This window comes from Hyperoodon ampullatus, assembly GCF_949752795.1.
Source record: "Hyperoodon ampullatus genome assembly, chromosome: 16".
Lineage (NCBI taxonomy): Eukaryota > Metazoa > Chordata > Mammalia > Artiodactyla > Ziphiidae > Hyperoodon > Hyperoodon ampullatus.
This window is the reverse complement of record NC_136929.1, coordinates 12,396,206-12,420,007: the sequence shown is the minus strand read 5'-3', so window position 1 is coordinate 12,420,007 and position 23,802 is coordinate 12,396,206. Positions and strand designations below refer to the sequence as shown.

General features: G+C 47.7%; 1 protein-coding gene across 1 annotated transcript in view; it reads left to right on the top strand.

The window, feature by feature from the left end:
- Nucleotides 1-23,802, top strand: part of FARP1 (FERM, ARH/RhoGEF and pleckstrin domain protein 1) — a 295,645-nt gene that overhangs the window by 249,328 nt on the left and 22,515 nt on the right. Inside the window, exons 15-17 of the mRNA XM_079721658.1 lie at nt 815-904; nt 1,939-2,072; nt 22,938-23,019. Of these exons, the coding sequence (XP_079577784.1) occupies nt 815-904; nt 1,939-2,072; nt 22,938-23,019 (306 nt within the window). The remainder of the gene's footprint in view (nt 1-814; nt 905-1,938; nt 2,073-22,937; nt 23,020-23,802) is intronic.

The following is a 23,802-nucleotide window of genomic DNA, read 5'->3' as shown; positions in this document are numbered from 1 at the left end:
TTTTAGGTTGATTAAGTATTCCATTGTACGGAGAATACCACATTTTGTGTATTCATCCATCCGTTGATGGACAGCTGGGTTGTTTCCTCCTTTTGGCTGTTTCATCTTAATGTGCTGGGAACGTGGGTGTACAAGTATCTCTTCTCATCTCTGCTTTGTGCGTATCCCCAGAGGTGGAATGGGTTGGACTCTTGTGGGAAGCAAGATGGTTAACAACAAGGGATTTCCTTTTAATTGTTGGTTAAAGAGAAGCAAAACCAGTGGCAGGCCTGCTCTAGGGCGGTGCTGCCTGCCCGCCTAACCAGTGGACTCTAGCTGCTGTAACCCTCGTCCCTTTGAGTCAGCACCCTTCATGTTCCCATGAACAAAGTAACTTCCATTTCCTAAAAATCAATACCACCAGCCCACGATGCCCTGGACAAAGGCTGCTGTGCTTTCTGTTTCATTCATTTCCTTGAAGCCTGCACCACTCTATTCTCCTAACTAATTAGATTTTCAGGTGCCCAGTAGTGAATGAACGGTCCTCAGTGGCAGCTAACACACTCATTCGAGGCCTTTCACTGCGGGTGGTATTTACCTGGAAGGAAACATTCCTAAGCAGTTTTCTCATCGTAGAAATCCATTTCCTATCCTCCTTCCTCTCACACCAAAAAAGGAGAAAATACATAAGAGTTTATTTAGCCTTGACACCAGTCAACCAAAGATCGTAAGTTAGCAATGTATCACTTTAGTTAGGACTTTCTTATAATCAGGACACGCTTAGAGACTTTAGGCTCAAATTATTATGTCTTCTTTCTTTTAATGGATTTTGCAGAGATTCCCGACTGACAAAGCGTACTTCATCGCTAAGGAAGTCTCCACCACTGAGAGAACATATCTGAAGGATCTTGAAGTCATCACTTCGGTATGTGTAGCATTTCCCCTAAAGCCTTAGATTACATAATTTATCTTGATTGATACTCAGCTTTAGGAGACAAGCTGGATCTAATTAAATGTTGGGTTCTCTGACTCCAATTAAAAGAATTTTGGTTCTGGGTTGTAGAAATTAGGCAGTAATAGTATGTTTAATTTGGAATATGCTCTAAAAAGCTTTTATAACTGTGATTTTTAAGTGCAAAGGAAGGAAGTTTCTAAAGTGGAGAAATTTAAATGTTATACTGTCTGCCTGCACCGATGGAGAACATTTCATGTTTTGCCCTTTCTTTTTGCTTGAGGGAGACCTCAGAGGTGAATTAGAAGCCTTGTTTTATCTTTGCCAATAAGTTGAGCCATGTCAGCAAAATCTGCCCAAAAGACTGCCTTTTATTAATCAGTCCTGTTCAGTCTTGGAAACAAATTCAAAGCATGGCAGATGACTTGGGAAGGAACCTAGCCCACTGGAGGTCAGTTGGAATCGCTGGGTTTCTGTGCCTCTAGGGCAGCCGTGGTGACCTGGGCAGGTGCTCAGCAATCATTGTGGGACCCACTTGGACTCCAGGTCAACGAGATGAGTAATGTGTGTGAAGGCAGAGGCTTCACCTCTCTGGTTCAGCCATCTTCCTGCTCAGCATTTCAACGAAAGAGCAGAGATGGAAGTTTCTCAAGGACTAAACCAGAGGGCGTGAAGTGGTATAACTCAGCGATGACGCAGTGAGCTGGCCATAATGGAAGTTTTGATTTCAGTATCTGCCCACTTCAGAGATTTGTCCCGACTTCCACAGTCAGTTGGTAACAAACTTCAGGAAGCGGTAACGAAGAGATGGGTACTTCTTACCCCATCTAATGAAAGGAGGGAAAGCAGTAAAGCTTGAAAGCCCTTGACGCTCTTGAAATGCTACAGACGCGGCAGCAAAGCGCTTTAGCCTCCACGCGTGGTGGGCTGCAGCGTTACCTCTGAAGAGTTGCAGACCTTCATCCTTTACCTTAAGGCCTCTAAGAGTGTTCTCTTTTTATTCCCAGTGGTTTCAGAGCACAGTAAGCAAAGAGGACTCCATGCCCGAAACCTTGAAAAGTCTCATTTTCCCGAATTTTGAACCTTTGCACAAATTTCATACAAATTTTCTCAAGGAAATTGAGCAACGACTCGCCCTGTGGTGAGTACAATCCCGTGTGACAGTTCTCTCTCCCACCACCAACTCTTCTTTCTGTTTCTCATGTTATTTTTATATTGTTCCTTATAAGTGGCACCCATGAGCAAAGATAAAGCGAGAAGCTGGCTTCAGACAAGCCAAGCTTACAGTGATTTCCTATTAAATCTACACGTGTTAGATCTCATCCTGGATTTTTTTTTCCGTTGGCTTACAGTTCTTCAAAATGCATGTTTTCTGATGATAATTAAATGAATACCACAAAATACAGTAATTTCTTCTGGAAGGATGATGAGGGTTATAAAGGGTAGAGGCAAAAGAGGGACTTGTGGGGGGTGTTGGTAACATTTTACTGGTGCTTGCTTTATAGTCATTTAAGTATTATACGTCTCATGTAGCTTTCAGTATTATATTTCACGGTGTTTATAAAGAAAAGTAAGAGCCCCATACAGCACACACACACACATACACTTTTACCTTGAATCCCACTGCTAGGAATTTATCTTAAGGATACATTCTAATATGTGAAATGACAAATGGCAAAGATAGCCATGGCAGAATTAAAAGATTGGAACTGACCTAAGTATCCAGGAAGAGCAGGCTGGCTAAAAATAATGTTAAGTCTGTTTATTAAATACCATATAAAAGATTGAGGGCTTCCCTGGTGGCGCAGTGGTTGAGAGTCCGCCTGCTGATGCAGCGGACACGGGTTCGTGCCCAGGTTCGGGAAGATCCCACATGCCGCGGAGCAGCTGGGCCCGTGAGCCATGGCCGCTGAGCCTGCGCGTCCGGAGCCTGTGCTCCGCAGAGGGAGAGGCCACAACGGTGACAGGCCCACATACCGCAAAAATAAATAAATTAAAAAAAAAAAAAAAAGATTGATATGTGAGTGCAAAAATTCAGGAAAAATTGTCTGTACTACAGAATGCAAAGTCTGATGTACCCTTGGCCTAAAGTGGAATCTTTTATAGAAAATTCTTTTTCTAAAAATTATTTATTTATTTATTTGGTTGCGCCGGGCCTTAGTTGCAGCTCGTGGGCTCCTTAGTTGCAGCAGGCAGGCTCTTAGTTGTGGCATGCGAACTCTTACTTGTGGCACTGAGAGTGTGGGATCTAGTTGCCTGACCAGGGGTTGAACCCAGGCCCCCTGCATTGGGAGCGTGGAGTCTCATCCACTGCGCCACCAGGGAAGTCCCCTATAGAAAATTCTTACAGGGTTTTTTTTTAAAGACGTGTGTAGAAACAGGAGGAGTTGTCTATCTACTAAACACGCATTTGAAAAATGCCAGGAGATGATAGCAGACATTTTCTGCTATGTTCCGGGTGGAAATGGAACCCACTGTATACTGTATCCATCCTCACCACAGGTGAGAGTTTGGTTCAGAGTGGTCTCAGGGGTGTTCAGTGACTGTTAGGGGGCCTGCAGGAGCCCTGGACGAGGTGGTCCTGCCCCAGGCGATTCCAAGCATGAGATTCAGGCACCAGTTAACAGGTTCGCAGAGCTGCTCCCTGTGTTGGGAAGCAGATGTGCTCAGACGTCTGACTTTGTATGTTTTTGTTTTGTTTTGTTTTTGTGGTACGCGGGCCTCTCACTGTTGTGGCCTCTCCCGTTGCGGAGCACAGGCTCCGGACGCGCAGGCTCAGCGGCCATGGCTCACGGGCCCAGCCACTCCGCGGCATGTGGGATCTTCCCGGACCGGGGCACAAACCCGCGTCCCCGGCATCGGCAGGCGGACTCTCAACCACTGTGCCACCAGGGAAGCCCTGTATGTTTTTTATACCTGGAGATAATTCAAGTGCAGCTCTCTTTGCTGTGATAGAAGGAAGGAGGAGACTTCACTCAGGTGCCCCAGGGAGGAGAGCACAGCCAGGACTGAGAAAGAACAGGTACAAGATCAGCTTCACTGAAGATGGGGAAAGACTGAAAATGCCAGTTTAGAGTCTTACTCTAGTTTGGTGCTATGAATGCAAGAGAAATACCACTTTTTGAAATTAAAAAAAATATTCTACAAAATCTAACTTTACCTTCCCAAAACTTACCGGAAGCCTTTTGATTGTGTTCTGCCATGTTGTCCCCTCATTCATACAAAGTTGAATGATGCTTTCATAATGGAGTCAAAGACCTTCCAGCTCTGGAGAAACCAATTAACACTTCATTTTCTGGCCAGTGAGATGTGTATTAATATAGTCCTCCTGTAGGCCCAGAGCATCTTGAGATGGTATCACTAGAGCAGTTTTGGTCCACATGGCAGTTGATTTAAATAAGGTTGGGGAGGGCTTCCCGGGTGGCGTAGTGGTTAAGAATCCGCCTGCCGGGCTTCCCTGGTGGCGCAGTGGTTGAGAGTCCGCCTGCCGATGCAGGGGACACGGGTTCGTGCCCCGGTCTGGGAGGATCCCACATGCCGCAGAGCGGCTGGGCCCGTGAGCCATGGCCGCTGAGCCTGCGCGTCCGGAGCCTGTGCTCCGCAAGGGGAGAGGCCACAACAGTGAGAGGCCCACCTACAGCAAAAAAAAAAAAAAAAAAAAAAAAAAAAAAAAAAAAAAAAAAAAAAGAATCCGCCTGCCAATGCAGGGGACACAGGTTCGAACCCTGGTCCAGGAAGATCCCACATGCCGCGGAGCAACTAAGCCCGTGCGCCACAACTACTGAGCCTGCGCTCTAGGGCCCATGTGCCACAGCTGCTGAGCCCACGTGCCACGGCTGCTGAAGCCTGCATGCCTAGAGCCCGTGCTCCACAACAAGAGAAGCCACTGCAATGAGAAGCCCACGCACCACAACGAAGAGTAGCCCCCACTCGCCGCAACTAGAGAAAGCCCACGCGCAGCAACGCAGACCCAGTGCAGCCAAATATAAATAAATAAGCACATTTTAAAAAATAAAATAAATAAATAAGACTGGGCCGGTCACACACAGGAGATGTCCTCCGCCGGCAGCACCCTGGCAGCCCAGCATGGGGGCTTGCGCTAACTGCTGCTGTCACTGGCAGAACAGCCTTTTCCTTGGTTCTTGTCCTCTCAAGGGAAAGAATTCAGACGAGAGACATAGAGCAGTTTCAAGTAGCAAGAGTTTTGTTAAAGCAAAAATATGCTCCTGAGAAAGGACAAGAGTGGGCTGTCTGGAAACCAGAAGCAGTCCCACAATGGGGGTAGGGTTGGGTTCTTTAGAGTAGTGGTCCCTCCCTGTGTCCTGCGTCATTTGACTGACCAGTTGATTGACAGCTTTAGGTTATATTACTTCTCCCTTAGTGTGCAGGTGCTTACCCATAAGCACCGAAGTGAAACACGGGTGGGGGGGTGGAGGAACAAAAACTGCAATGCTCATTTATTATAATTGCAGCATAACGAACCCCGCCCTGTTACTCTGAGTCACCTTTTGGGTCTTGGTGCAGCTGCACCAACCTGTTCCGGCAGTTTTATCTTGCTTGGTCCTGATAAGGCTGGAAACTTAGCGGTGGTCCTTGACCACAAGAGGGAGGACCTCTGGGCATGTTCTGATCACCAGTGTCCAGATCGGGGAGGGAAAGATGATCCCCATCCAGGACGGGGCAGGGACCTGCTCGTGCCTGACTAACTACCTAACACTGCCACCAGAGAACTTGGGAGAGCTGTATGAAACATTTCATTCTAGGAATGACGCCATGCTCTTGGACTTATCTGTGACCATAAATCTTCAGCCCTTATCTGTGAAAGAATATCCAGTGGCTTAAAAAGCACCTGCTGTAATTTATTTCCCATAGAATTTTCAGTAGAGTATCGTTCAGAGATCTACCATTTTATTCATGTTTTCCATGAAGATACCAGAAGCATGTTAAAGACTCAAAGCTAAAGAGAGAGCAGATAGTCAATATGCAGCTCAATTGACTTGACCTTCAATAGCCTTACAACAGTGGACCCACACCAAACTGCTGACATTTATTGGGAGTCATTGTAAAAGCCTGCCATTAAGTTCAGCTAATCAGTTCCTCAAGGGCACGATGAGGAAGACCTGGCTCGGCAGGGGTTCAAGGCAGAAGGTTGAGTGTGATTGAGTTTAGTGTGAACCGATAGAATAACACAGAGAGAGATCAACGTCTATTGTATCTGTAGCTCTCAACATTGGCTGCTCATTAAAATCACCTAGAACCTTTAAAAAAAAAAATCTTGATAACCAGGCAGGGCCCCAGACGGTTGTATCAGAATCTCTTGAGAGGTAGGCCCTAAGCATCAGTAGTTCCTAAAGCTTCCCAGGTGATTATTCCAACGTGCAGCCAAGGTCAAGAACCTCTTCCATAGACTGTGCCTCATTAGAAGGAGACCAGAGCATGGGAAAGGATTGCCCCTTGAAACTTGAAGGCTCTGAGCTCCGTCAGAATACCGTACCCAATTCTGAGTTTCACGTTTGAAATGGGATAATAGTAGAATGCATTTCACTTTTTAAAAATTGTTGGAAGTATGGGCATTTGGCCTAAAAGGGAGAAGATTTTGGAAAATAGGATGGCCCTTTTCAGGCTGGTTGTATGAAAGAGGGCGTCGGCGTCATCTTAATTGTACCAGAGGACACAATTTAAACAGAGGAGTGAATTTCCAAAGAGGTGCCTTGTGTCCGAGTATAGAAAAAGGTTTCCTCACAGTAAGCGCAGCTTGGCGATGAGAGGCTGCCCTAGGAGGTAATGAGCTCCTCTGCCTCAGGGTGTCTTGAGCTGAGGTTGCCCATTTCCAGAAGGTACTTATCTATTGGGTGAAGCCCCAAACCTGGCAGGGCGTCAGGGTCACCTGGGGTTGATGGGCCAGAGAAGTTTTGAAAAAATACAGACAGCCAGGCCCCACCTGGCCCTCCTTAGTTAGAACATTGGGGTCAGACCCAGAAACTTGCATTTTAAATTGCTTCTTGAGATGACCGTGATGAATGACCTTTCTGAAACAACTGATGTAGGCTGCCTGTGACACACGGAAGATTCTCTGATTCCTTGGTTTGCATTTGGCATATAACTCTGGTTTCTTCTATAAGCAGTGGCTGAATGAGTGAACGGATGAGTGCATGGGTGAGCCAGGTGGGTGGGTGGGGAGTGAGCCGGTGAGTGTCAGGCTTCGCCCGCTGGGGGCTTGTGGTCTCAGGGGAGGGGGCAGCCTCGTGGGGCAAGGAAGGCCAGGCCCTCTCATGGATGAGTGGGCCATGTCCAGGGTGGGCAGAGGGCGTCACTGGCCAGTTCTGTCTTGGAGGACACGTGGGCCCTTAATGCCCACACAGAAGAGGCAACCCATGAGCACATATGTTCAGTGAGAAGAATGGATCACATGGAGTTTATTAAGAAAGGCGTTTGCTCCGGGTTGTTGACTGACAGACGTGTGTGTGTCTGTCTGTCTGTCTGTGTGTGTGTGTGTCTGTGTGTGTGTCTCTGTGTGTGTGTCTGTCTGTGTGTGTGTGTGTGTTGATGGGAGACGTGGCCTGGCTCACGTGGCGGGGGATGGCTGAGCCTGCATCCTCCATCACGCCGCCTGAGGTCCGCATCCAGCTGTCCGTAGCCTTGCACGGCCTCGTTTCCTCACCTGTAAGGTGTGGGGTGCAGTCTCCATGTCACAGGGCCATCACACCACTACATGGGACAGTGTCTGTAAAGGGCTCGGTGTCCTGTCCCACACAGAAAAAGGTGGGGAAGACGAACCATTTTTTACTTTTTTATTATTTTTTATCCATTTTTAAAAATTGTTTAATACTCATCCATTCACTCATTCATTAATTTTGGCTGCGCCAGATCTTAGTTGCAGCGTGCAGACTCTTAGTTGCGGTATGCAAGATCTAGTTCCCCGACGAGGGATCGAACCCAGGCCCCCTGCACTGGGAGTGTGGAGTCTTACCCACTGGACCACCAGGGAAGTCCCCAGACCATTTTTTAACGTAAACTTCTATAAATCGAAATCTTAGGTTTAGAGAAAAGTTGCCATGAGAATAGAATTTCTGCACATGCCTCTCCCCTACCCTCCTGCTGACGTCAACTTCTTATATCACTGGGCACAGTCGTCAAAACTAAGGAACCAGTGTTGCTTCTATTAAAAAGCAAAATTTGAGTGAGTAGATTTTCAAGGTCTGATTGGCTTTATTAGATGATTCATGAATGGGCAGCATTCCATCTAGCTAGTAGAGATGAGCTGGAGCTCTGGGAAGGGAACGGTCGTTAAAGGCAAAACAAGGAATAAACAAAAAACATTATTTTTGACGTAGGTAACCTACCTGGGAGACAGAAGGGGTCTGTGTGGCAGGTGACCTCATCTTCGTTTGGGGATTGAGAGGGCCCACGTGACAGATGACCTCATTGGTGCTGACCGGAAAATTCCTGGCTGACTGGCTAGGATTACATTCCTGGGGGAGGTTGTAACTGCAGTTAGGTTAGGTATTAGGTCTTGGTTTTAGCCCAAGTAAGGACCTGTCCTTTCTCTTTTAACACTACATTATTATCCACTAAACTCCAGACTTTATTCAGTAATAATATTTTTAATTATGGTTAATAGAAAGAAGTCTAAAGTTTACAATGCACCTCAAGGTCCCCCAGATTTGGGGCTTAAATATCACAGCCACCATGCCTTTCTTTGCAGGCCTAAGTTAGGTTGTCATAAACTTCCATCAGCAGTGGGAAATTACAGGGCAGAAAAATTACCAGGAAGTTTTCCCAAATGATTAGACTGGACCCTGGCTGAGTAAACACACCTGCCCATGTCCAAAGGGTGGTTCTCCTAAGTCAACACACCTGAGAAGAGGCTGGACCGTTTCATTCTGGCCCAAGTTGCCCTGTTTCTTCAAAAACAAGGAAACAGAGCAGGTTCGGTGACTTCTGAAAACATGCAGAACGCTTTTCCTTTTGAAAGCAAGGAACGTTTTACTCAGCTGTTCAAATGCATTCAGAGAAAGCCTCTAAAGATCTTTGGTCTCTGGGCAGGAGCCCCAGATTCCAGCCCTGAAATGACTGACAGGTGCTGAGGACAAACTGGCCAAGTCATTCCCCCAGAGATGGATGCAGACCTGCCCTGGAACAGTGCGTCTTGGTGGGTTCTGCTGGGGACGGAACTCGGCTGACAGCTGGCGGGGAGCTGGGACCCAAGGAGGGGCATGTAAGGAGGCACTCGGCGTTGGCTGTGGGCACCCAGCTTCGAAGAAGGATCAGCTGGGTTTTTTTTTTTTTTAGAAGAAACTTGAGGTAGCATCATCGCTTGGTAGGAGAGCAGAAGTTCAGCCAAGAGGGCTGGAAAGACCCCAGGTGGAAATTCACCAAGTCTCAGGGCTCGTGGGACAAAGGAGAAGCAAAGGGGAGGTCCCTGGAGCTTTGAGCCTGGCTGACTGGGGGGGATGGTCGTGAAATTAAGAGCAACATGGAAGAAGAAAAGGGAAAAAGCAAGTAAAGTGGAGGGAAGAGGGGCTTGCTTTGGGGCACACCAATTTCGAGGGGTCAATAATGAAGCCGTACAGGCAGCTGGAAACGCCAGTCTCTGACTTGGGAAAGAAATCAGACGCAGTGGTGTAGATGTGGAAATTATCCACAGGAAGAATCAGATCTTTAAGGAAGAGAATGTTGAGACACAAGAGAGCTGGGGACAGAATCTTGTTGAATACACGTTGGGGGGCACCTTTCTATAATCATGGCTTATGGCAGAGCAAGAGCCCGCAAAGGAAGCTGGAGAAACCACCGGAGATTTGAAAAAAGAATGAGAGGGCGGGGGTGGAGGGTGCCAGAGGGGAGTGTGGGTTGGAGAGTGATGCCCAGGGGGCAGAGATGGCTTGAGGCTCCCCAGGGTGCAGGTGCAGCCTCAGGATGCTGGGGGCTTCTGTGGGGAGGAGAGACAGGGCGGCGTCCACGAGGGATCGGGTGTCCATCCAGAGCGGAAAGGAGGCTCCTCTTCCGGGGCCATGGCCGTCTTGCAGGCTGTGATGAGGAGTTTCCCTGGCGGAGTGGTTCTGCCTCACCGTGGCTGAGCTCGAAGTGGAGTGGAGATGGCTGAATGGGTGAGACGATCGTTTGTATCCGCCCCCAAAAGTGGAACATCTTTACAGAAAGAAGCACCAGTGAATCACCGTAGAACAAAAGTGAATAGAATATTTTTCTTATCATCCTACCAGCTCTGGGTAGCATTGAGAGAAAAGCGTAGGGATGCCTCAAAAAAGTAAATATGGAATTACCGTATGATCCAAGAGTTCCACTCTTAGGTATATACTCAAAAGATTTGAAAGAAAGAACTCAAAACAGGTAACTCGTACATCCGTGTTCGTAACAGCGTTATTCACAATAGCCAAAAGGTAGAAACAACCTAATGGCCATTGACATGTGAATGGATAAACCCAATGTGGTCGATCTATGCAGTGGAATATTATTCAGCCTTTAAGAAGGAAGGACAGTCTGACACCTGCTACAACGTGGATGAACCTTGAAGGCATTACAGTAAGTGGAGTAAAAGCCAGGACAAATACTATATGATTCCAATTCTATGAGGCACCTGGAGTAGTCAATTGATGGAGATGGAAAAGAGAATGGTGGCTGCCAGGGGCTGGGTAGAGGGAAATGGGGAGTTAGTGTTCAGAGGATATGGAATCTCAGTTTGGAAAGATGAAAAAGTTCTAGAGAAGCCTGGTGCTGGTGGTCGCACAGCAGTGTGACTGTACTTGATGCCACTGAACTGTACACCTAAAAAATAGTTTCGAAGGGAAATGCTAGGTTGTATATATATAGCCACAACTTTTTTAAAATAGAGAAAAGAAAGTCACAGGGAATCCAGTGCAGGATAAGACCAGAGGCTTCAAAACAGTGCCTTGCACACGAGGGCCACCACACCTGCGGGTTCTCTGTGGGCACTGCCAAGTGCTTCCCTGAATTCACTTCCTGGAACCTCACGGAGGGTGGCGGGTGCGTCTGCTGATTGAATTGCCTCCATTCTGACCCAGGCAGCCTTCGCAGCCAGGCCTTGGTGGGTTAAATTGAACATAAGACCTCAGTTTAAAGCTAAAATGGTACCTAAGTGGAGAGCTCAGCTCTTGTCATCTTACTGATTGAGAACGCTGTTGAGGGTGGGTGGGGCTCACCTGTCCAGGTGCCTTTCCATCTGAAGGCGGACCTCACAACGCCAAGTCTCACTTCTCGGCATCTTCCTCATTCTTGGAGGCTCTTTTCATCTCCCATTATTGTTTCCCTTCGTGGCCCTACAGCTCTGTGAGGTCCGTGGGCTTTATTTTAAACAGGTAGGGAAGTAAAAACAGGCTTTTTTACCTTTCTTAAGTGACCCTGTGAGGAGTGTGGTGAGTGATCATCCCAGCTGGGCAGATGCTGTGCTTTTATCCTGAGGTGGAGACCTTTGATGTTAATTAACACACTGTCTTCTCTGACCTGTGTTGGAACTTGGGATCATTATGGGAAATGTAGAAAGGAGCCCTGTGACTGGACAACCTGTTGTCATGAGCTTGTACGCCCAAGGGTCCTGTAAGCAGGGTGGGCAGAGACCCTGTTCTTTTTACCAGCCCCTGGGGGCTGCAGTGGCCACCACTCCCAAAGGCAGCTAGCTGGCCCTTCAGTCAGAGCAGTTTCTCACAGCATCCTCTCTCAAGAAGGGTAGCGTCCTCTTGTGGTTGAGGCAGGAGCACATGCCTGTACCACACACGTGCACACACCTCCCCCTTCAACCCGGAGAGTCTGCCCCCCATGCTTCATCTCAGGATCACCGAGGATGGACCGGACCCTGGCCACCATACTTTTGAGAGGTCACCAGTGGCTGATGCTTCCTGCCACAGCGTGCAGCACTGGCTGGCTTTGCCCCTGCAGGTAGTTTATGTGAAATGAACGCTTTGGTTGCCCCCAGAGTTGATGTCTGTGGACCGTTTCCCACATCCACATGAGGAAAGGCTCTGATTTCTATGATATTTTGTTGTTGCCCAAGATCAAAATATTTGTGAAGGTTGACTGCGGAGAACCCCTGTAATTATTTCATGGAGTAATCATTCCCGCCCCACACGCTTTCTTCACGGCTGGATAATTCTCATGGGCGGCGGGCTCCTGTCCTAACCACGGTGCGCTTACTGCCGGCAATGACAACGTTACTCTTTTTTTTTTTTTTTTTTTTAATTTATTTATCTTCGGCCGTGTTGGGTCTTCATTTCTGTGCGAGGGCTTTCTCTAGTTGTGGCAAGAGGGGGCCACTCTTCATCGCGGTGCACGGGCCACTCACTGTCGCGGCCTCTCTTGTTGCGGAGCACAGGCTCCAGACATGCAGGCTCAGTAGCTGTGGTGCACGGGCTTAGTTGCTCTGCGGCATGTGGGATCTTCCCGGACCGGGGCACGAACCCGTGTCCCCTGCATCGGCAGGCGGACTCTCAACCACTGCGCCACCAGGGAAGCCCACAACGTTACTCTTTTAGAGTAAAATCAGCTGCGGTGCCTTATCTCTTGGAACGTTCTTGTCCGATGTTGAATCCCACTGCCTCGCAGCCTTGATGTGTTCCCAGCATTCCAACCGTCATGAGTTTTGTCATGAGCAGGAAGTTAGGGTGACGACCCCTCATGTCAGGAATCCTGAGTCACTCTTGAATCCAGCAAAGTCGATTAACCGCATTGATTTTTCCACCTGTAAAATTGACTTAGCCCGGTTCAGAAGCTGTGATTCCTCCCTCCCTCCTTCCCCACTAACCTCCGTCTCTCCTCCTCTGACTTCCCGAGACAGTTACTGGTCACCTGCCCCTCACGGTTCACCCGCAAGCTCAGCTGCTGACGTGCACGTCTTAGCATCTGCCCAGACGGTCGTCTCCTCGGGGGAGGCGGGGGAACTATTCCTGTGTCCCTTAGACTAGGGTGGAACTCGGGTGATATTTGCCTGTCTGAACGAATGTATGACTTCTCGTTGGTAAAGTGCATCACAGCTCTTGCTAAGGCTCAGTTTTTGTTGTGGTTTTCAATCCTTTTATGCCTCAGCTTCCACACAGATTCTGAGACAGTTCACAAATGGAAAACAATGTAAGACAGGATAAACGAGGACCTCTAAAGCTGCGCTGTCCCATGCGGTAGCCACTAGCCCCTTGGAGCGGTTGGTTTAAAATAATTTAAATTAAAAATTCAGTTTCTCAGTAACACGAGCCATATTTCAAGGGCTGTGAGTCCCATGCGGCTAGTGGCTACGTATTAGACAGCAGACATAAAAGGCGTTTCCGGCATCACAGAAAGTACTTTTTCACAGCATTGGGAGGTACAAACTATTGGGTGTAAGATAGGCTGCAGGGATGTATTATGTAACACGGGGAATATAGCCAAATATTTTGTAATAACTGTGAATGGAGTGTAAGCTTTAAAAATTGTATTTAAAAACAAAAGAATGAATAGTACTCATTACACCAAACACAAGGACCACCACACAATCGGTGCTCAAAATACTTACAAATCAAATTCATGAAAACGTCTTGGTTTCCTCCGGGGTAAATCTTGAAGATTGTTAAATTTGTCTGTTGTTATGTTTCAAAGACCCAGAGCAGAAGGAGGCCAGGCAGATGAGGATGGGCAGTGCTTTTACACTTAGAAAACCAGCATTCACAATGCAGTGTTTGCGGCATTAATATTAATAATAAACTTCCATTCGTGGGCACTTATTATGTGCAGACTCTTCATGTACCTTATACCATTGCCAGGTTGGCATTATTAGTCAAACTAAAATGACCGCTCTGCTCTTCCCACTTGATCTTCAAAATCAGGGCTTGGCAAACTACAGCCCATGGCCAGATCTCCTCTGCCCCCTGTGTGTGTTAATAAAGTTTTATGTAGAATACAGCCGTGCCCGTCCTTTGCCCTATTGTCTGCGGCTGCTTTGGTGCTCCATCAGCAGAGCTGAGTAGTTGGGACGGAGCTCGGATGGCCTGCAAAGCCTACAATACTTCCTGTCTGGCTGTTTACAGAAAAAGCTTGCCGATCCTTGGCGAAAAAGAATTTCCCCAGGTGTAGGTGTTGTTTTTCCCATTTTATGATTGGGAAAAAGGCTCAGAGAGGTCAAGCTCCTTGCTCATGGCCACACAGCCCTTAAGTGACAGAGGCATGACTTGGACTTAGGTCTGAGCTGATCCGTAGTTGGCGTCTTGGAAGCTGTGTTGTCGAAGCACAGGGTTTTGAACACCTGGAAGGGGGCTGGGACAGCATCTGCCATGACTTCCTCGTTCTTCAGAGGAGAGCATGAGGGCACGGCTCGCCCTGGGCCACACGGCAGAAGCTGGCGGAGCCCCACCCAGCCCCCTGGTTTCGAGAATTGCGTCCTTCCTTCCCGCTCTGGCTCCGGGAGGTCGGCACTGCTGGCCCCTCTGCCCCGAGCACTCTCCAGTGGTGTTTGTCCTCCTCTCGAAAGTGGCAGGAAGCTCATGACATCTGGTCAACGCTCGCCCTATGGCGACTTTGTCTGCAGAAGTATCGCCTTTGGGTCTAGAGTCTGAGAAGATGGATTTGAATTTTTTCTAATCTCTAAGAGTTTTTTTTTTTTTTTTGCGGTACGCGGGCCTCTCACTGTTGTGGCCTCTCCCGTTGTGGAGCACAGGCTCCGGACGCGCAGGCTCAGCGGCCATGGCTCACGGGCCCAGCCGCTCCACGGCATGTGGGATCTTCCCGGACCGGGGCACGAACCCGTGTCCCCTGCATCGGCAGGCAGATTCTCAACCACTGCGCTACCAGGGAAGCCCATCTCTAAGAGTTTTTACAGCAAGGTGGTCACTTTCATTTCTTCAGCAAATATTTACTGTGCCCTTACTGTGTATTAGGCACCGTTCTCAGCGTTCAGTGAACCAAACAGGCCACAGTTCCCGCGCTTTGAGAGCTTGTGTTCCAGTTACATCTCTCCCTGTGCCCTGCACCGAGGAGGCAGCCAGAAGCAGCCTGAAAAGACTTGGAAGCAGAGCCCGGGCAGAGCTCCAGAGCTCCTGTTCTGATTTCTACTCATGCCAAGAGACCATTGGGCATCTGACCCTTTTCCAGAACAGAAACCGTCAGTATTCTAGAGGTGTTAAAAAAAAAAAAAAAAAAAAAAAAAAAAGACCATAGATATGTATACGGTAAAACACCTTGCACATCTACAGTATCTTTTAAAGCATTTTCCCTTAAATTGTCTCCTTGGACAATCCAAACAGTCTGGTGGGCCTATCTCCATCTTTATGCCTATGGAAAATAAGGCTCTGAAAGGGAAGTGCCTTGCCAGAAGTTCTTCAGTGTAAAGCTAGGGAGGACCACACCCCTCTTCTTTTTTTTTTTTAATAGATTTATTTACTTTATAACTTGTTTTTATTTTTTGGCTGTGTTGGGTCTTCGTTGCTGCGCACAGGCTTTCTCTAGTTGCGGCGAGCGGGGGCTACTCTTCGTTGCGGTGCGCGGGCTTCTCATTGCGGTGGCTTCTCTTGTTGCAGAGCATGGGCTCTAGGCATGCTGGATTCAGTAGTTGTGGCACGTGGGCTTCAGTAGTTGTGGCACATGGGCTCAGCAGTTGTGGCGTATGGGCTGAGTTGCTCTGCGGCATGTGGGATCTTCCGGGCCAGGGCTCGAACCCGTGTCCCCTGCATTGGCAGGCGGATTCTTAACCACTGCGCCAGCAGGGACGCCCCACACCCCACTTCTAACTTTCCCTGGAGCCCATGAACCAGGAGGCAGAAGCAGTAGCTGTTAGCTTATTCTCTAGTGTTCTGTCTAGAGCAGTGCTCTCCAGTGGAACTGTGCTGATGGAGATACTCTGTGTCCGCATTGTTCAGTGCAACAGCCATTAGCCACATGCGGCTCTTGAGCCCTTGAAATAGGGCTAGTGTGCCTGAGGAATTGAATTTTTAAATTTTATTTTAAGTAAAGTTAAAATTTAAATAACCATATGTGGATACTGCATTGGACAGCACAGTTTTGGAGACGTAAAGGGGAGGAACTCTGAGTGGAAGACAGACGGCGGACGCAGTCTGCCTTTCCCATTAGGAGCGAATGCCCCACCATCCACCTTCTTAGAAATCAGAGTCATTGATTTAAAACGCAAGACTCAAAGGCGGTTCTCTGATCCCTCCGCTCCCTGCTTCAGGCAGATCAGGGCTACTTCTCTTGTGTAAAAGCTTTTGTTTGGGGCTTCCCTGGTGGCGCAGTGGTTGAGAGTCCGCCTGCCGATGCAGGGGATGCGGGTTCGTGCTCCGGTCCGGGAGGGTCCCGCATGCCGCGGAGCGGCTGGGCCCGTGAGCCGCGGCCACTGAGCCTGCGCGTCTGGAGCCTGTGCTCCGCAACGGGAGAGGCCTGCGTACCGCAAAAAAAAAAAAAAAAAAAAAAAAAAAAAAAAAAAAGCTTTTGTTTGAAGAAGATTTTCATTGGTTTTAAAAAGAAGACTGTGCAAAAAGGGTTTAAAATCATTACTCTCAAAATAAACAATGAAACTCACTGGAGGCAAGGCAGTGTGATCTACCTGGAAAACAGCTTGGAAAAAATACACAGTGGAAGGAAGTTAGAACAAGATATGGGTCATGGGTGTACCGTGGGGTGGGGTGGGGAACATGTGTACACTTACTTTTTTTTATATAAATTTATTTAAAATTTAAAATTTCATCTTTGTTTCAAAGGCAAGAAAGACACTGTGATCTTCCCACTGTATTCTGCTCTGTCTCAGCTTCCCACTGTCTACCTAGGGTTCCAGGGACAGTGGTGGTTGGTGATTGTTTCCTTTTAACACATGAGTAAAATTGCCTGTTCTCGGGCCTATGCAGGAGTTATTTTTCTTGGATTATCTGCTGTATTCCCGACTGTATTAGCCCACTGTGCTTTAAGAGCAAGCTACTTTTTTTAGGAAAACAGAAATGATTTTTCCAATTGCCTGAATCGCAGGTGGGTTTCTGCTGGGAAACACTTGAGAGAGAGCGCTCTCCAGGCCGCTTATGAATTTGAAACGGCCTTTCTGTTCTGCTGCATTTTAATATGTGGCCGTTAACAGTTCTGAACCCAGGTCTCATCTGGGTGCTATCAAGCCTGCCTGTGAGTGGGCTGTAACTTGTGCCTCTTATTAAACAGGACCTGGTGTTAAACCTCAGAAGAAGAAAAGCCATAGCTTTAAGCAACCCAGTAGTGTAACTGAAGGCGGACAGCATGAGGCTGCCGTGTCCCACCTGCACTGAAGGGCAGGATGGATCCCTTACCTGTCGCTGCCGGAGAGAAACCGTGTACCCTGGCCCAGTGGGGACACCTCTCGCACAAATGCCTTCCCCACAAGTGGGGATGTGAATTAATGTTCAAATTAATGGGATTTTCCTCTCCAGGGATTTCAAAGGATATTGAAATTCATCAAAGAATATTGAAATCCACAACTATTAATTACATGCGGCTAATATATATAATATATTTATAATATTTTTATATATATATATATATATGCACACACACATATAAAAATCTATTACTTTGGCTAATTTGTTGGCTTTTTGAACCCAGTCACCCTCACTACCCTACATATTAAGGGAAAATTTGTCTTTACTCATTTACATATTATTCTTTTATTTACATAGATACACAAGCACACACAGTCACAGCCTTTTTTTTTTTTCCATTGAGAATCATAGGAGCACAAAGAACAGTAAGAATTAGGGCATGATGTTTGTTTTGCAAATAAGGCCTAAAACTTCACAAAGTAAAATCTGTTTTCCTGGGGTCCAAGAGCACCCTGACACAGAGCCGGGTTGAAAAAGTCAGCCTTCCCACTCCAGGCTGCATGGTTTGCTTTTATGTTTTAATCTGATGAGATGGTTCTTTGTTCTGAGTGGGAGGGCAGGGCCAGACTTTGGTCTGCCTGTGGCTGAGCTGCTGACCAGCTCACGTAGTGGTCAGTGAAATGTTTACGGAGGGTTGGGAAGACTCAGATTCCGTGTGAGTGTGCGTGTGTATGTGTATATATGTTCAACCTTGTGCTGAGATAACGTGTAGTTGCTCCCGGGAGCACATTAATTGTGGTGCCCAGGTCAGAATTTAGCATCTGGAAGGCTTCTTGGTACATGGGTTTCCAAAGCGAAATTGTCAAAAGAATTTTCAGCTGCGTTGCTGCGTGGTAATTACCCAGACAACAAGTACGTGTCCCCATCTTCCAAACAAGGACTCTTTTCTTGTGAGGTTAACATCCCGAGGCTCTTCCGGAAGAGTTATAATTACTTTTTTTATGTTCTCCATAGTAAAGTGACCTTTTTTTTTTTTTTTTTTTTTTTTTGGATGCGCCGCATGGCATGTGGGATCTTAATTCCCCAACCAGGGATCGAATCTGCGTCCCCTGCCTTGGAAGTGCGGAGTCCTAACCACTGGACCGCCAGGGAGTCCCTAAAGTGACCTCTTAGCTCTTTACAGTAAAGCCAGTGCTTTGGACTTGTGGATTTGCTGGCATTAACACGTAGAGGAAGTGTAAAACACGAGGGTAATTCTGTACAAGGCAGCAAGAGCATCAGGTCTCGTCCCCTTTCCCGGGGGCTGACTCCATGTTCTGGAACCAAGCAGGGCTGGCGCTTGCCGTGTGCTGCAATGGGGAGGGGACAGGCAGGGGGCCGAGCTGCCTATGCTGGCTGCATGAACTTCCCAGGCCCCAGCCTGTTGTCCCCACATGGCCTAGAGCTGCCCCGCCTCGGTGGATCGACATCAGGGTGTTCCCTGCGCACAGGGGACCAGTGATACCCAGAGAAGTTTCTAAAATGAAAGTAAAGACGCTGAAGACTTAGAGAAACAGATAAGGTTCTGCTGGTCAGCCGATGCAGGAAGGAAGGTCTCCTTGCGTCTGGGGTTTTAACATCAGTACATTTTCTTTTAATAAACAGTTGGCAAAGAAGAAAGGAAGGAAGCAAAGTCAATCAGGTTTGGCCTCCATCACGGCGCCCGCCCCGCCTCCCAGTCTGCTTTGCTGCTCTCCGTTTCCCTTGGGTCGCGGTGCTCTCCGTGAGAGGGAAAGGATCGTTCAGTGCTAAAGGGAGCTGAGACCCCTGTTTCTCCCCTTTTGCTCCCACCCGCGATCCAGAACATTTTCGCTAAAACATTTAAATTATGTCCTGTGGATTAACTAAAGCCCTTTCTCATGTGCGTTGTCAAATGGCACGTCCGTTTGGAAGTTTGGGGGTCAGTGATCTAAGTTCCAAGGTAATAGCTACAGACCTGGAAGTCAAGTTTACATTGTGTCTTGCCTCCTTTTACTGACATCAGGCCGTTCTGGCTCAGCAGTTAGGAGCTTCCTGTGATGTTGAAGGGGCGGGGTGGGGGTGGGGGTTCTGAACAGCAGGAACGCCCCCACTTCGGGCGGGAGCTCCTTTCTGCCCCAGGTGTGTAAGGAGAAGAACAACTAGTAAATTCGCAGCCGCACCCAGACGCACGCAGGATCCCCAGGATGGCCAAACCATGAACATCTCCATCGTGACTCGATTAATAGCCATGTGCCAAAAATCCAGAGATGCTACGACCCTGTAGCTGACGGGGTGGAATAATACTTGATCGCGAGCTGAGGGCTGTCTCGGAGGGAAGGCTGGTCTCCGTCAGACGCCTGAGCATTCTCTGCTGAGCCCGTTTTGGGGGAGAACGTGACCCGATGGCTGAGGATCAGGGAGGCGGACCAGTGGGGATAACCGAAGTTCCTAGCTTGAGGCTGAGGCAGGGCAGCCACTTCATTAAGGAAGGAAGTGGAGGAAAAGACTGGGTTTGGGCAGCAATTAACTCTGTGCAGAATCCCTTGAGTTTGAGATGCCTGTGGGTCACTCACGCAGTTCCCTCTCGAAGGTATGAGATAATTACCCAGGTGACCGAGGCATAGATTTGGCATCGTGAATTGAAACCACGGGGAATAGAAGGGCTTGCTTAGGGAGAAGTAGAAAGCGAAGAGAGAAGATAACCAGGGCTGGGTTCCCAACACAGAGACATCTTAGGAGTGGCCTGAAGAGCAGAGCTTGGCAAAGAGGACTGAAGACCTGACCAAGATAGAAACCAGGGCGCTGGAGAGACAGGCTTCCAGAAGCCAGAGAACAGAGTGCCAGGACTTTGGGCCCAGCTACGCAAGAGAGAGTGACCAGGAGCAGAAGTGACAATACGTGCTTGCTTCGGTGGATTAGGTTAAGGCTAAACTTGCACAGAACCAATTCAGGAAGTGGTGAGGGGAGAATCCATATTTTAATTAGAGGAGAAGTGAATAGTAATTAAAGCCATCGGCCAACTTGTTTGTTTTGGCAGCTAAGAGGAAGGAGAAGGATTGAGGGATTCTGCATTGCACTGGAAGAGAATGGAATAGGTAAAGAAAGCCAGCCCTAGGGGAGCCGTAGAAGACCCTGGCAGGGGCTGGGAGCATCATGGGTACCCTCGCTCCTTTTATTTTATTTTATTATTATTTTTAAAAATTTATTTATTTATGGCTGCGTTGGGTCTTCGTTGCTGCACGCAGGCTTTCTCTAGTTGTGGCGAGTGGGGATACCCTTTGTTGTGGTGTGCAGGCTTCTCTTGTTGCGGAGCACGGGCTCTAGGTGCACGGGCTTCAGTAGTTGTGGCACGTGGGCTCAATAGTTGTGGCTCACGGGCTCTAGAGCACAAGCTCAGTAGTTGCGGCACACGGGCTTAGTTGCTCCACGGCATGTGGGATCTTCCCGGACCAGGGCTCAAACCCGTGTCCCCTGCATCGGCAGGCGGATTCTTAACCACTGCGCCACCAGGAAAGTCTGCTCCTTTTATTTTAGAGAAACTTTAATTCCCTGATGGGTCTGGGTGCCCGTCTCCCCTGTGATGTAATTTACAGTGTATGCTCAGTTAGAACCAGTGTAATATAGGGTGTTGTCACTGCCTGGTTGGGGGTGGAGCCGGGAGCTAGGGGAGGAGCCAGCCCCCCTGTTTCTATCGACCCTGACTATTCTACCCCCTGGGCTGCTTCATTAAGTGCCTTCCTCCCTGCCTTCCTCTCCCCATCCTGAGATCCTTGCTGCATCAGAGGTTGAGCTGGCAGTTACGGAAAGCTCCAAATGCCGAGAGGGGGTCACTCCTCCCGGTGCTGGAGGCGTAGGGCGGTGGCATCTCTGGGTGTAAATCATCACCCTCCGCACTCGGGCTGCAGGTGTTTTATTCCGCTCTGAGTACCTTTCACTTCTGTGCCCAGATTTTTACCTTTTTTCATGTCTGATTCTTCCTTTTCCTTTAAGTTGGCTTCTGGCTATCCTGAACAGGTGGTTTGAAAATATTAGCCAGGTTTGTTGTTGAAAATCATGTTTTAATTTTCTCTGGGAAATTCAGCAGGTAAACTGGCAGATGTTCACGGGTATTGTGGTTAGAGGTTGTATAGGCTGGGCTCCTAGGCTCAGGTACAAGCTTCTGCCTTATGACCACTGACATTAGACACATTGCTTCATTTCTTTGTGCCTCAGTATTTAGCTGTTTAATGGAGGTGATGGTGGTACCTGGTCACAGTGCTGCCACGAGGATTCAGTGATGTAATGCACTCAGCACTGTAACCAGTACTCAGTACCCACCAGCTACCATTATTATTATTATTTTTCTCACTGCCGTTCAAGCCCCTGGATTATCAACATCAGATATAGCCTGGAGCCAAAGAGATAGAAATATATACCCAACTGCTCTGTTAAAAGTGCCCACATCCACATACCCTGAGAAAACCATAATTCAAAAAGATACATGTACCACAATGTTCATTGCAGCACTATTTACAGTAGCCAGGACATGGAAGCAACCTAAATGTCCATCAACAGATAAATGGATAAAGAAGATGTGGCACATATATACAATGGAATATTACTCAGCCATAAAAAGGAACAAAATTGAGTTACTTGTAGTGAGATGGATGGACCTAGAGTCTGTCATACAGAGTGAAGTAAGTCAGAAAGAGAAAAACAAATAACGTATCCTAACGCACATTTTTGGAATCTAAAAAAACGGTACTGATGAACGTAGTGACAGGAATGAAGATGCAGACATAGAGAACGGACTCGAGGACACAAGGGAGTGAAGGGGAAGCTGGGATGAAATGAGAGAGTGGCACTGACACATATACACTACCAAGTGTAAAACAGATAGCTAGTGGGAAGCAGCCGTGTAGCACAGGGAGATCAGCTAGGTGCTTTGTGACCACCTAGAGGGGTGGGATAGGGAGGGTGGGAGGGAGGCTCAAGAGGGAGGGGTTATGGGGATACATGTATACACATGGCTGATTCACCTTGTTGTACAGTAACAAATAGAAACTAACACAACACTGTAAAGCAATTATACTCCAGTAAAGATATTAAAAAAAAAAAAAAAGTGCCCACATCTTTGTCAACTACCAGCCAGGATATCTAGGGGACCCCTGACCTGTCTCCGAACCTGGGACTCCCATCTTGCCCTCTTCTGGGTCATTCTCCCCATACCTACCTCCGTGCATGGGTCTCCTGCACTTCCTCAATTATATTTTTCTCTTCCCAAGGGCTTTTCACACAGCCCTTTATCTGTTTTAGACTAAGGGCTCTTGCGAGCCGAAACTTTAATTTTGAGGCTAAGTCTTGCTTCTTACAAGTGTCTGTTAGCGCCAATCTGTAAGAAAGAATCCGTTTCATGAGCTTGTTACTGCAAGTCATCTCCACGCTATCCTAATGCTGAGAAAATCACCCCAGTGGGGATGGGAAAAGGAATGTAAAATGAGGCCAAATTAAAATGAACAGAAAATGGCTCTTCCCTGTATCTCTTTCAAAGCACAGGTGGAATTCTTTGTCTGCAGAATGACTGGGGTAATTTCAAAGTCTCCTTCTGGCACTAACGTTCTGTGACACACAGAGAAGGGAGAGGTACAAACAGGTGATTGGAAAGGAAGACATACATGTTGATATTTTGTCATCTGGGGCTGGCACACCTTCCGGTCATGTTTTCACTGCTAACACTTTGGTTTCCAACGCTTTGCTCGCAGGGAAGGCCGCTCGAATGCTCACATCAGAGGAGATTACCAAAGGATTGGAGACGTGATGCTGAAGAACATTCAGGGCATGAAGGTGAGCTGCTTGGGGGGTTGGGAGAGGGAGTTCCCCGGGGAGAATAATGCTGAGGCTGCCGGAGGCCTTGTTTGTGATCCTTGCCCGTGAACACATGGCCTGATTCGAGTCTGCATGTAGCACAGCCCCAGGGGAAACTCTTCCGTCTCCTCTAGATACTTTTATTTGGAAGCATGAAGGAAGATCCAGTCACTTTGGGGGAAGCACTTTCAGTTCTTTTCCTCTTCCAAAGCTCTGTGTTGTAACCAAAACACCAGGTATTTTCTGTGACTAAGTCATTCGAAACTTGTTTTTAAAAATTATGTAGACAAAACATTGGTTGACTGAGCATTTCACTTTTAGTCCGTTGTTTTGGCTTCTTGTGGGTGTGACAAAAATATTGGATTCGGAGCTGTGTAGGAATTCCAGTCAATTCTGTGGCTTTCAGTTGGTTTATAAGGTGAATATATTTTTAACCATCCAGCAGTATCTACAATGATCCAAAAGAGCCAAAGTCTCCCCAGAGAAGTCAGTACGTAGTGAACCAATATTGTGCCCCACCTCTTACATCTGGAATGTTCATTTTTGCCTTTTCATTTTAATCCATTAATCATTCCTTTAATATGGAATGTTTTAAGTCACATAATTTATCTTTTGAATAACCTTAACTAGTAACTAAGAGCAGGCTTGTAACCCCCCAAAGAGGGCAGGTTGCTTGTACTGCCACCATGCAGCCCATCCAACCATCCGTCTGTGTGTCCACCCACAGTCCACGCATACTAGCTGAGCACCTCTAACGTCTAA